The sequence below is a fragment of the Danio aesculapii genome, chromosome 24 (genome assembly GCF_903798145.1).
Source record: "Danio aesculapii chromosome 24, fDanAes4.1, whole genome shotgun sequence".
NCBI classification, from domain to species: Eukaryota; Metazoa; Chordata; class Actinopteri; order Cypriniformes; family Danionidae; genus Danio; species Danio aesculapii.
This window is the reverse complement of record NC_079458.1, coordinates 39037708-39050644: the sequence shown is the minus strand read 5'-3', so window position 1 is coordinate 39050644 and position 12937 is coordinate 39037708. Positions and strand designations below refer to the sequence as shown.

Sequence of the window (12937 nt, the reverse complement as noted above, 5' to 3'; positions counted from 1 at the left end):
TTACCAGACATACTGTGAAAATTTCCTTGCTTTGTTAAACATAATTTGGGAAATTAATAATAATAATAATTGAAATGGGGGCTAATAATTCTGAATTCAACTGTGTATATAATCCAACACAGTCATGGAGCAGAGCCTGGACTTCTTCTCTTCAAATGGGGAGCAATTAAAAATGTATGAGGGGTACGAGAAAAAAAAAAGTTCCAAGAGAGAATGTACATGAACCACAACAGACGGCGATCGCAAACAATCGCATTATTGGAACCATTTCTGGAAACCACATCCTTGGTTCAAGCTGGTATCATTCAGGGGACGAGCGCTCTGACTTGTTCGCTCTGTACAAAGGTTTTGTGGTATCATGTCAGCAACAAGAGTTGGAAGTGTTGTGGATCTTTTGAGTGATCTTTTCATAAATCTAACAGGACAATGTGACCAATTTAAAATGCTGCTCTTGACGAGGCCAGTGTAGGACAGCAGATTTAACTCAGATGCCTGATTCTGAACCCTCCATTCATTTGTTGGGTTTATACAGAGTCCAAGGCTTGGCTTCAAAAAGCACTGCTGTATATGTAGGCAGCACTTAACCATTGTGTGCTGTTGGGGATTTTTTCAACCACTCTGGAGTTATTTCGAGGCTTAATTTGGCCACAACTTTCTCTGTGTTTCAGCAAATGGAATGATTTTGGTGACAAATCTTATTTAGGTAAAAATGTTTGAGTTTTTTCAAAGAAATCTTGACAAACTGACTACCCTTTCATTATGTTGGTGGCTGTTTTTGCCCCATTGACTTTCATTTTAGCGACATTTTTTGATTGTGAAACCATGACACTGTATAATTCTGCATTCTTGATTGTTGCTGCTTTTCCCTGTTGAGAAGAGGTACAATTTGTAATTTTTGGCCAATTAAAAGACAAAACAAACTGTGATGAGACTCACAGGCCACGCCCTCATCATCTGCATATACACCTACTTTAGGTCAATCATCCGGACCTGACGAGCAGCTGATGTCATCAGGAGAACAAGCCTGATCTCATGAGGAAAGGTAACTATTTTACATCTTGTCAATTTGAATGAGTTCAGTCAAACGAAAATGTATGATTTCGAAAAGAAGACGTGGCACCAAACCCTGCCCCTAAACTAAATCATATTCTGGATAGGTTGGCGGTTCATTCCGCTGTGGCGGCCCCAGATTGATAAGAGGACTACTCCGAAAAGAAAACAAATGAGTTGGAACAAGCAGCAAAAAAATATATATTATTTGAGTGTACTAATCAAAAGCAAGGCTGCATCATTTAAAATATTACAGTATAGATATTAATCGATATATCGATATTTTGTGAGTCCAGTCCATTTTTCGAGTGCTTCAACATAGTATCAGATATTCAGAATCAGTTTTATTGCCAAGTGTGCTTCACACACACAAGGAATTTGTTTTGGCTACAGAAGCTTCCAGTGTACATAAGGTGACAAGTGACAACACAAAATAAATATGAAAATAAAATAAAAATAAAAATGATAAACATTAAACAGATGCGGTTAGTCAAGAAACCTGGATGTTGAGTTGTATGTACAGATTGTTATAAATATACAGGTTATAAGGTGCTGTGTACAAGTGCGAATGTAGAAAATATTGCATTGCATATTGATATAAGGTGCTGTGTACAAGTGTGTATGAGAAAGTATTGCACATATTTATTGCACAGTAGGGGGATATTTAACTGTTCATAACATTGAACATATTGAACATACATTGAACATACTGAACATACATTGAACATACTGAACATACATTGAACATACTGAACATACATTGAACATATTGAACATACATTGAACATACTGAACATACATTGAACATATTGAACATACATTGAACATACATTGAACATACTGAACATACATTGAACATACTGAACATACATTAAACATACTGAACATACATTGAACATACTGAACATACATTGAACATATTGAACATACATTGAACATACATTGAACATACAGAACATACATTGAACATACAGAACATACATTGAACATACTGAACATACATTGAACATATTGAACATACATTGAACATATTGAACATACATTGAACATATTGAACATACATTGAACATATTGAACATACATTGAACATATTGAACATACATTGAACATATTGAACATACATTGAACATACATTGAACATATTGAACATACATTGAACATATTGAACATACATTGAACATATTGAACATACATTGAACATACATTGAACATATTGAACATACATTGAACATATTGAACATACATTGAACATACTGAACATACATTGAACATACTGAACATACATTGAACATATTGAACATACATTGAACATATTGAACATATTGAACATACATTGAACATATTGAACATACATTGAACATTTTGAACATACATTGAACATATTGAACATACATTGAACATATTGAACATACATTGAACATACTGAACATACATTGAACATATTGAACATACATTGAACCTATTGAACATACATTGAACATACTGAACATACATTGAACATACTGAACATACATTGAACATATTGAACATACATTGAACATATTGAACATACATTGAACATATTGAACATACATTGAACATACTGAACATACATTGAACATACTGAACATACATTGAACATATTGAACATACATTGAACATACATTGAACATATTGAACATACATTGAACATATTGAACATACATTGAACATATTGAACATACATTGAACATACTGAACATACATTGAACATATTGAACATACATTGAACATACTGAACATACATTGAACATACTGAACATACATTGAACATACATTGAACATACATTGAACATATTGAACATACATTGAACATATTGAACATACATTGAACATACTGAACATACATTGAACATATTGAACATACATTGAACATACATTGAACATATTGAACATACATTGAACATACATTGAACATACTGAACATACATTGAACATACTGAACATACATTGAACATATTGAACATACATTGAACATATTGAACATACATTGAACATACACATAACATATTGAACTACGTTTCACGACAAAACTCAAAAGAGTTGAGTTCAAATAAACTCCAGAGGTCTTGTGAGTTTTGGAGACTCCTGCTGCATTTCTGCTTCAGCGACCTCTTGGAGTTTATGAGTTTTCCTCCCTTATTCTGTGTCATAACAAAATAACAAGCTGCGTAGAGGAAACACTTTTGTCATTCTGCACAAAATGAAAAACACGTTTGTTGCGTGCAAATATTTATCTATGAAAGCTTCAGTCAATTTCGCATTTCTGCTCCGAAAACCAGCTGAGGAGGGTATTTGAGGTTTCAGGTGGTTACCATGGTGAAAAAAAGGTCAACAAAAACGCTCCTGCTAAGTGAAACTGCAGATGCAAAAGTTAAACTGCAAGTCTGTCTTTAAGTTCAGTAAACATGTACCGCCAGGTAATTAAGAAACAAGAAGGGAATATAAAAAAACACTCAACGTGAAACAAAGTATTCCCTCAGATTTATCCTGGCGAGCGGTGAAGTCTGCAAAACATCACCACCGCTAGACAGCCACACACTCCGCTGATTCCCATGATGCCACACACTCCTGGCGTCTCAAACAGTGTTGACGTCTTCAGTTTGAGCGCTGCTATTTAAGTCTCTTGTAATCGTGCATTTCCGGGCAGAACTGGTGGTTGGCTGGCGAGCTTTTTGAGGTCGCTCAGTCAAAAGAGCAGCAAGCAGAAATTATTCACAATCACATTTGTAAATGGTCTACCATTTGCTCTCATAAGCACAGGTATTAGCCTGTCTCAAAACCCAATTTCTTCATGAAGTACACGGTGACATGGTAGGAAAGCCTACTGATCCTTACAATGCATATAATGCTTATGAATTAGCCATTACGCTTCAGCGTCCACATCGACGTTTACTTATGACAGGAACAAATTGAGCTGAATCACCGCTTACATAAAGAAGAAAAGTTATCCAAAAAGGCCAAGTTTAAAGTGGCCGCATGATTTAGAAACTTTGCCTAAAAGCCATTTAATTTGATACTTGTATAGGTTGTATACAAAGTTCACGGTGAAAAATTGTAGAAAATATATTGTATGAAGCCATCAGGTCAAATTAAAGAGCGCATGCTGAAGTCTGGTAGCTGGGGACATCGATTGGTTTATACGGTTATACGATAATGGAGAGCTGATTTATTTATACTGTAAAGCAAAACGTTCCGTGTTTTCTCTAGAGTAGGGAATGGGTCAGATTAAACTCACTTCCAGGGAACTGCATGCTTTCTAGCCAAACACACACACACACACACACACACACACACACACACACATACACAACACACACACACACACACAAACTGTGGTCTGGTTTGATTTAAAAAGTTCATTTGATGTACTGGGCAAGAAACAATAACAGCAAATCTGAATGAGGAATGATTTTAAGAGCTGAACGAGACTTGAAATGTGATGTCAGTCAGTGTTATTAAATATTCTTAAATGTAAATCTTTCAGGTAAATCAAAAATAATAATCAAAGTGGCTTTCAGTGTCTGGCTTTTCAAAAACTTGATGAAGAGAATCAACAGTTCAAAGTTGAATGGACAGAGAAGCATACGTAGGTTTATTAAGCCTCAAACCAGCACAAAGCCATTCTGCTTGATTTGTACTGAGACAATTGGAGTTGTAGAGAGCGGGAATTTAAAACGCCACTATGAAACGAAACGCAGACATTTTAAACAGCAGTATCCACAAAATACAGATATAAGGGACCAAAAACTACAACACCTAAAGTTTTCGCTACACAACGTTCGTATTTTTCACCTTTTTTTGGAGAGGGGTCTGGATGCAGACCTGGTACAATTGCAATCTGAGCTGCATGCAATGCTTTTTAATGCCCACTCCTAACCCTAACCCTCACAGTGACGTCACTAGCTCTATCGAGTGCATTATATCTGACATTGCATCTCTGAGATATGCAGTCTCAGCTTGCATCATCATGGCTGCATCCAGATCCTATTGGCCTACCTTTTGTTGTGTTTTGTACAAAAATGCACTAATATTAGTGGTTTTGCCACATTTGCACTATTTAATGTGTTTATGCAGTCAAAAAGTCAGAGTAGTATTACCTGTGAAGACAGAAGATTGCAGTCTATATGAAGGCCTCGTCCTGTTTTCTGCCTCTGAAGCAAAGCTGCCATTACGGCTCCGTGAGTGTATAAACCAGTGGCCAGATCAGTCATAGCGACACCTGGTCTGACCGGATCCCCATCCTTAAAACAGAACAAATTAAATAAACAGGAGATAAAGGGCCTAAAACTGAATGCCAACGCCACTCAAAATACTTCAAGGGAAATTGAGGAACAAACTGGTGTGATGTAGTTTTTAAGATAATCAGGTTAAGCAACATTCATTTTTCATCAAGTGAAAGTTGGTCAACATCTTTTGACGACAATTGGTCAGTGGTATTGATTTATAGTTAGGTGTTGCCCTGGTACCTTTTTAAATTGGCAATCTGCAGCAGATTTTTATTGTTTATTTTTTTGTTTAGTTGATGAGGGGATGATATCCACAACAACAATAAATAAATAAATCATACATTTTGGAGAGCTGATTAATAGTTGATACGGATGTAAACATTTAACTTAAAGCAACACTGACCAAGTTTTCTTTCTGTTGTTTAATACTGTAAATGCTTTAAAGTGATGTACTGTATAAAGCTCAGAATTGATGACTGAACTCATTCACAATTCTTTTGACCATTAACAAAAGATGAAAATAAAAATGATGAGTAAATTGTGATAGTTCACTCAAAATTGAAAATTTACTAAATTTCCGTGCCCTCAAATTATTTCAAAACTTTTTTTTTCTTCTGTTGAACAAAAATGTTGAAAAAGGTCTGAAGTTGGTGGCCAATGGAAGAGAAAAAAAACAATAGAAGTCAAAGCATCTTAGTTTCTTTAAAAAATCGTCTTTGTGTTCAACAGAAAAAAAACCTTAAATCTTAAAAGGAAAGTTCACCCAAAAATGAAAATTCTGTCATCATGTACTCACCCTTGTTTCAAATCTAAATGAGTTTCTTTCTCCTCGTGAACACAAAAGAAGATCTTTTGAAAAATGTTTTAAACCTGTAACCATTAGCTTGCATAGTATTTGTTTTTCCTACAACAAAAGTCAATGCTTACAGCTTTCTTCAAAATATCTTCTTTTGTTTTTAACAAAACAAAGAACTCCTAATTGTTTTGAACCACTTGAGAATGAGTAAAAAGTGAGGAGCCTTTCATTTTGGGTGAACTTTGCCTTTTGATAAACAAATGGACACCAAGTAAATGATGACAGACTTTTCACTTCTGAGTGAATTGTCTCTTTAAAGTCAGTTTAAGCATTTGAAATGACACACTTCATATTGAAACATTTATAATAATATTTTATTATGTAATTGTAAGATAGATCACCCCAAAAAAGAAATCATTTACTCAACTTTACATGTTTTAAACCTATTTGACTTTCTGTTGAACAAAAGATATTTTGAAAAATGTTTTAAACCTGTAACCATTTACTGGCATATTATTTGTTATTGCTACAATGCAAGTCATTGGTTTTACGCTTTCAGTTTTCTTCAAAACATCCTCTTGTTTTTTACAAAATAAAAAAAAAACTCAAATATTTGGAACCACTTGAGAGTGAGAAAAGAGTGAGCAAAGCTTCACGTTTGGGTGAACTATCCCTTTAAGTTTCTTTTTATTTCTGTTGAACACAAAGATTATATTTGAAAGAATGTTGAAAACTAATATCCCTTTAAAGTTTAAAGTAAATACTGACAGCCATTTGAAATGACACATTATACTGACACAACAAAAACACCTCAGCACGTTTTGTTTTATTTTATTATTATGTAATTGTGATGCGTGTGCTTTTATACTGCTGTATATCACTATTCATTTGTTGTGATAGTTGAGCCAAAGATTCACTCAGGTGGACAATAAAGCAAAACAAATGAGAATTGCTCTTACCTCAGGACCAGTGATGTGCATCATACCAGAAACCGCACAGGCAATGGAATCATATCCAGGCTTGTGTGACTCGGGCCCTGTCTGTCCATACCCTGAAAAAATAAATAAATCAACAGGCCATGTTACTGTTTATACAATGGGGGAAATAATATTGAACATGTCATGTTTTTTCCTGGAAATAATATTTCTGAAGGAGCTGTTAACATGGAATTGAAGCAGATTTAGGTAAAAACCCAAACAATTCAAACATAAAAATAAAACAAACAATAAAAATCTGAAAAAACTAGTCACAATATGTGTAATAGTAATGGAATCAGACAAACAGAAAGTACTGAACTACTGAAATGTGTTTAATACTTTATATAAAAGGGTTTTTTGGTGATGGCAGCTTAAAGACGCATCTCATATGGAGAATGAAGTCACATGCATTTTATGAGTTTTTCACAGACTTCAACAGAGTGTCAAAATCTTGAGTGTTATGTGGGTCTCGTCTATCAAATCTGATCTTTATTTTGTATTTTTCATTGGATTCGAGTCAGGTGATTGGCTGGGCCATTCTACAGCTTGATTTTCTTTCTCTGAAAGCATCTAAGAGTTTCCTTGGTTGTCTTTTAGATCATTGTCTTGCTGAAATGTCCACCCTGGTTTCATCACCATCATGCTAACGTAGTTGTTGGACTGAAGGAGCAAATATTTATTTACACTGAGGAAGAGCCGAGGGTTGCTGAAGAACTACTGAGAGATTTCAGCTGCTGTCTGGGCTTTCACTGCCTTTTCTACACCTCCCTTTCTTCATGTGTTCAATACTTTTTCCCTGTTGTCAAATGTGTTCATTTTATTACACTTTATTTGTAAACTAGTTTTGTTTTCCTTTCATATATGAATTTCTTTGGTTGTTACGAACATGTGGGGAAAATTTCAAGTCAACGGAACCTTTAGGCTGCATTTACACTGCATGGTTCAAGTAACCCAATTCAGATTTTTGTCTCCCATGTGGCACAGATCGGATATGGCCCATATATGTGTAAGCAGGAAAAAAAATCACATGGATTCTGATTTACTCAAATCAGATTCAGGCCTTGTTCATATGTGGAAATGTATGAATCGGATCCGAGCCCTCGTGTCTGCAGTGTTAGCGGGTAGATCAGATTTTTACCTGTCAATGTGAGTCAAGCGTCATTTAAAAACCGTAGTGAATGACGTCAACTCTGACGCTTTGATTTCAGAACAGATTTCAGCAGAGTCGCAAACCTTAAATAAGTACAGTATTTAAAGATGTTAACTGGAGAGCGCGAACACAACATCCACCATGTAAATAATATAAACTAATATGAGTCTATTGCATACAAAATGTGCATATATCACGCTATGGACATGACATTAAAATACCTACTGGTTTAAAAAAGCCTCAATTAAAAAAAAATATGGACAACTGATAACTTTTCTGTCATAAACTATATAGCAAACTCACTTTAAACATAACCCTGCAAACAGATTAAATACAGGAATGGAGAAAAGAGTGCTCTTTTATTATCAGCTGCAAGTCAGCGGCCAATCTTTTTGTCCTGGTCATTGCACCTTTTGCCTTCTGCTGTGTACATGCAGACAATCGGCTAGGAGTTACTTAAAATATGATGCAAGAGAGTCATCAAAAAAAATCAGATAACAAAGGTCACAAAATCGTAATGACCATCAAGATCTGCAGTGTAAACGCAGCCTTCTGAGAAAAATGGTGTGTGGATGATTATCAGATTGAAAATGTGCAGCTTCGTGTAACATGAGCATGTTGGAGCTACAATCTCCAGCATATTCTGCATTGCCAGTACGGCTCGAATAGAAATCCCTACAGCTGAGCACACACGCACACACACAGACACACGCCCAAAGAGAATGAACGTGGGCAAAGACCTGATTACATTTCTATTATCATCAGAGCAGCCAGATTAATTCACTTCTAGGAACTCCACTGTAGTTCTGAGACTTTGGAGGTAAACATCTACGGATGTGTTTATTTCCTTGGCAGAGGTATGGGCGGCTTAAGGAAAATCTGTCATGCCCGAGTATAAAAACAGCCGAGTTACTTTTCACTAAACAGTCACTTGATGGCATTTTTCCCTCTCTCTTTGCTTTAATAGGGTGTTTTTGCTAAGGCAACGATCAGTGTTATTGCTAATGGTCACGGTTAAAAAGATGGTTCACCCAAAAAAATTAAAACTCCGATATTCGTTTAGTTTTGCCTCTATGGGCCCTATCATACACACAAGGCACAAGATGTGCTTGGTGCGATTTCTTGCTATTTTCAGACCCGCACAACCCTAATTTTCATGTTTTGCGACACGTTGTTTAAATGGCAAATCCATTTGCCCCACTTTGTGGACTCATGGGTGTGCTGGTCTATAAAGGAGGTGTGTTAAGGCGCATTGTTGGCACGTTGCTACTTTGAGAAAGTGAAATAGAATGCCCCATTGACCAACTAAAAGCAGGTCTAAAGTTTAGCACAGAGTGTTAGTTATGCGCCTATGTGGGTTCAAATGCTTACACACTGCTTAATACACACAGGATGTACAGCAACACACAAATATCTTTACATATGAAAGCAATTAAAGGATTAAAATGTTACAAAAATTATTTTCTACATAAATAAAAAAAAACACCATGCCTGAACCATGATGAACCATGCCTTCTTCATCACGGGGGGCAAGTTTAGATTTGTCCACCTGTCAGGTTTTGGAGACATCTGAATCACCATATGGGGCATAAGAACAGAACGTGTATTTGGATACAACTCAGTTTTACCATTATACTTCATTATTATTGTTCATTTATTCGTTTGCTGAAAAATTAGAACTGAATTTTGAAATAGTTTTGAAACAAACCTTTGCACTTAAACAAAATTAAACATGTAGGCTAATGGATGTCTTCAGTGCAGTGAGTACAACACCGTTTCCTTACTCCACAAAAGTAAAGGAGTAAAGTAAAGAGTAAAAGTAAAGACGCTGAATGAAGGAGGCTTGTTCTTTATCCTCGCGCTGCAGATGCTCTGTTTAATTGCTTTGTTGCTAGTGAAGCGTTCAGTTTTTCCACTTACAAAATCTGCCAGGTAAATAGCAAATGCACCATGGCGCAACACAACTGACTCTTAAAGAAAATAGGAGATGAGACTCTGATTGGTTTAATGCATGTTATGCTCAAAGCACACCCATAACTCATTAAAAGAATAAGCACAACCCAGTTTGCCGGGGGGCAGAGGTTATTTTCCCATCCATAAAATAGCAAAAGGGGATTTGGACACGCCTTTAATGCTTTTGCACCATGCACTTTAGACTTTGCGCTTAGGTCATTAAAACAGAACCCTATAAGTTTTTCTTTGACTTTGAAATTGTCTGTAAGAATTGACTAAATCACCAGCTTTAGCTAAAATCTTCTTTAATGTTTTACTTGAGAATAAGTCACTACATCTTGGCTAAGGGAAGTAAATTAAGACTAAATGTAAATTTTTGGGAGTGATAAAACCCTTTAATATAGTCTAATAATCTTAAAATCATTTTTGAGATGCAGCTTAACCCGTGTACTGTTCAAACTGACAACCCTTTCGTTATGTTTGGGGCCGTTTTTGACCCCATTGACTTCCATTAAAACTATATTTTTTGATTGCAAAGCCATGACACCATATAATCCTGCATTTTTGATTGCTTGAGGTTTTCCATGTTGGGAAGAGATAAAACTTTTCATTTTTACTGTTGATCATCAGTTGGCAGCATTAAACCTTTAGATAGGCCTGTGCAAAAATGTTTCTGGCTTTTATAAGGAGTTCAATGGAGTAAAACAGCAGATTATAGTGTGTGTGCATAAATACACTTACTGTGTTTATTGTGTTCTGAGAGCTGAGCTGCTTTTTTTGATTTTCTCAGGTCTATCAAGGTGTATCAAGTGTGCAAATGTCTCACACACACACACTATACTCCATATGAAAGCTTTTTTTGCACTGCAACTGATGATAAACAGTAAAAATTAAAAAAATTTACCTTTTACCAGGAGGAAAAACCACCAACAATCAAGAATGCAGGAGCATATGATGGCATGGTTTTGCGATCAAAAAATCTGATTATAATGGAAGTCAATGGGGCAAAAACAGCCACCAACATATGAAGGTGTAGTCAATCTGCCCAGAGTTTATTGTTGAGTTTTTGAAACATTTCAAAGCATTTCCCCCAAAATATGTGTCAAAATAAGATTTGTCACCAAAAATAATTTCATTTGCTGAAACAGAGAGAAAGTTGTGGCTAAATGAAGCCTCAAAATCACCCCAGGATGAAAACAACAGCACCCAAGAGTTAAGTATTGATGTCGAACTGAACTTAAGTAACCGTGTAGCAATGTCACAGGAACCAGCCACAACACCTTAGCAAAGTCCTGGCCACCAACCACATTTTTGACAGGTTTTTATAGAGAAATATACAGTCCTAGATAGCGTTTTATAGCTTTTTCCAGAATAAATTTAGGCTAGAAAGCTTTTTATAGGTCTAGCAATGAGTGGTCTTGCAAAGAGTAAAAACGAGTTACAGCCACACACTGCAAAAAAAAAAAAAAAAAAAAGCTTGTCTTCCTTTTTCTAGTCCAAATATCTAAAACACAAAGCATTTTAGACAGGTAAAAATATTGTCTTGTTTTAAGTGTCAAAATTAAGTGTGTTTTTCCTTAAAGGGCAGCTATGATGAAAATCATCTTTTGTAAGCTGTTTGGACAGAACTGTGTGTAGGATGGTGTGTCCACTCTCATAATAGGGTGATAGAAACACAGTAAGTCTCTTTTTTTATTTTCCTGACGTTAAATAGGATCCTAATCCCTCCCACTTTGAGGCCCACCACAACGTGATGTAGAAATGCGGTTTCCCCACCCACTGAATTGATTGACAGCCACATTAACATGTCTCCTTATCAACAAGACAGGAGATGCTCAAGGCAACTGTGATTAAAACGTCTGTTAAGCTCGTTGTGATCATCAATCATCATCAAATGTGATCGAGAATGAGTTTTACAAGTTTAATGTTTTTAAAACAGTGCATGTCTGTAAAGAATTACAGTGATTTACTTCAGCTTTACTTCATCAGCACAGCCGCATATCAGTACTATTATAGAAGACGCTTCAATCCCAGTTTGTGGATGCTAAATCAGGTTTATTATGTACATTAACATAACCGATATCCATACAGCAGTATAATGTCACATTTGCCGTGCAAAAACAGTGCAAAGCTAAACACGCACGCTATGTGTGTGTCCCCTGTGTGTGTGTGTGACTCATCGAAAGGCTTGAATTAGCTCCATAACAAATACATCAAATAATCATTGGGAAAGTTCTTACTGTAGTATTTCTCACAAACGTTACGTGAGATCTGCTTCCTTCATGTCTGTCACTGTGCTGTTTATCTGACGCAACCGAGGCGGAGATTGAGACACTCTGACAGGCACGAGGGAACGGTGGGCGGGGACAACTAGCAATAAAGGCACAGACAATAAAAACTGCTACAAGATGCACAGAGCTGAAAATAAACTTCTGAAAGGTCTAATAAATAATCTGATGGGTGTTGGAGCTAAAACTTTAAAGACGCATTCTGGTGACACAAAAGACCTCTCCTAAATCTTGAAATAGGAGTCAAATAGGTGCCCTTTAAAACAAGCAAAATAATCAGCCAATGGGGTAAGTAAAATATTATTATTATTATTATTATATTATTATATTATTATTATTATACAATTATACAAAATTATTATACAAAAACTTGATCATTTTGCTTACACCACTGTCAGATTATTTACCTTGTTTTAAAGAAACACTTAATTTTAATATATTATTTCTGAAAACAAGACAACATTATTGGATTGTCT

The 12937-nt window shown here is 35.7% G+C and overlaps 1 protein-coding gene across 1 annotated transcript in view; it reads right to left on the bottom strand.

Annotated features, from left to right (window-relative positions):
* Nucleotides 1-12937, bottom strand: part of sugct (succinyl-CoA:glutarate-CoA transferase) — a 207102-nt gene that overhangs the window by 175798 nt on the left and 18367 nt on the right. Inside the window, exons 7-8 of the mRNA XM_056450928.1 lie at nucleotides 7053-7144; nucleotides 5169-5312 (exon numbers count right to left, since the gene is read on the bottom strand). Of these exons, the coding sequence (XP_056306903.1) occupies nucleotides 5169-5312; nucleotides 7053-7144 (236 nt within the window). The remainder of the gene's footprint in view (nucleotides 1-5168; nucleotides 5313-7052; nucleotides 7145-12937) is intronic.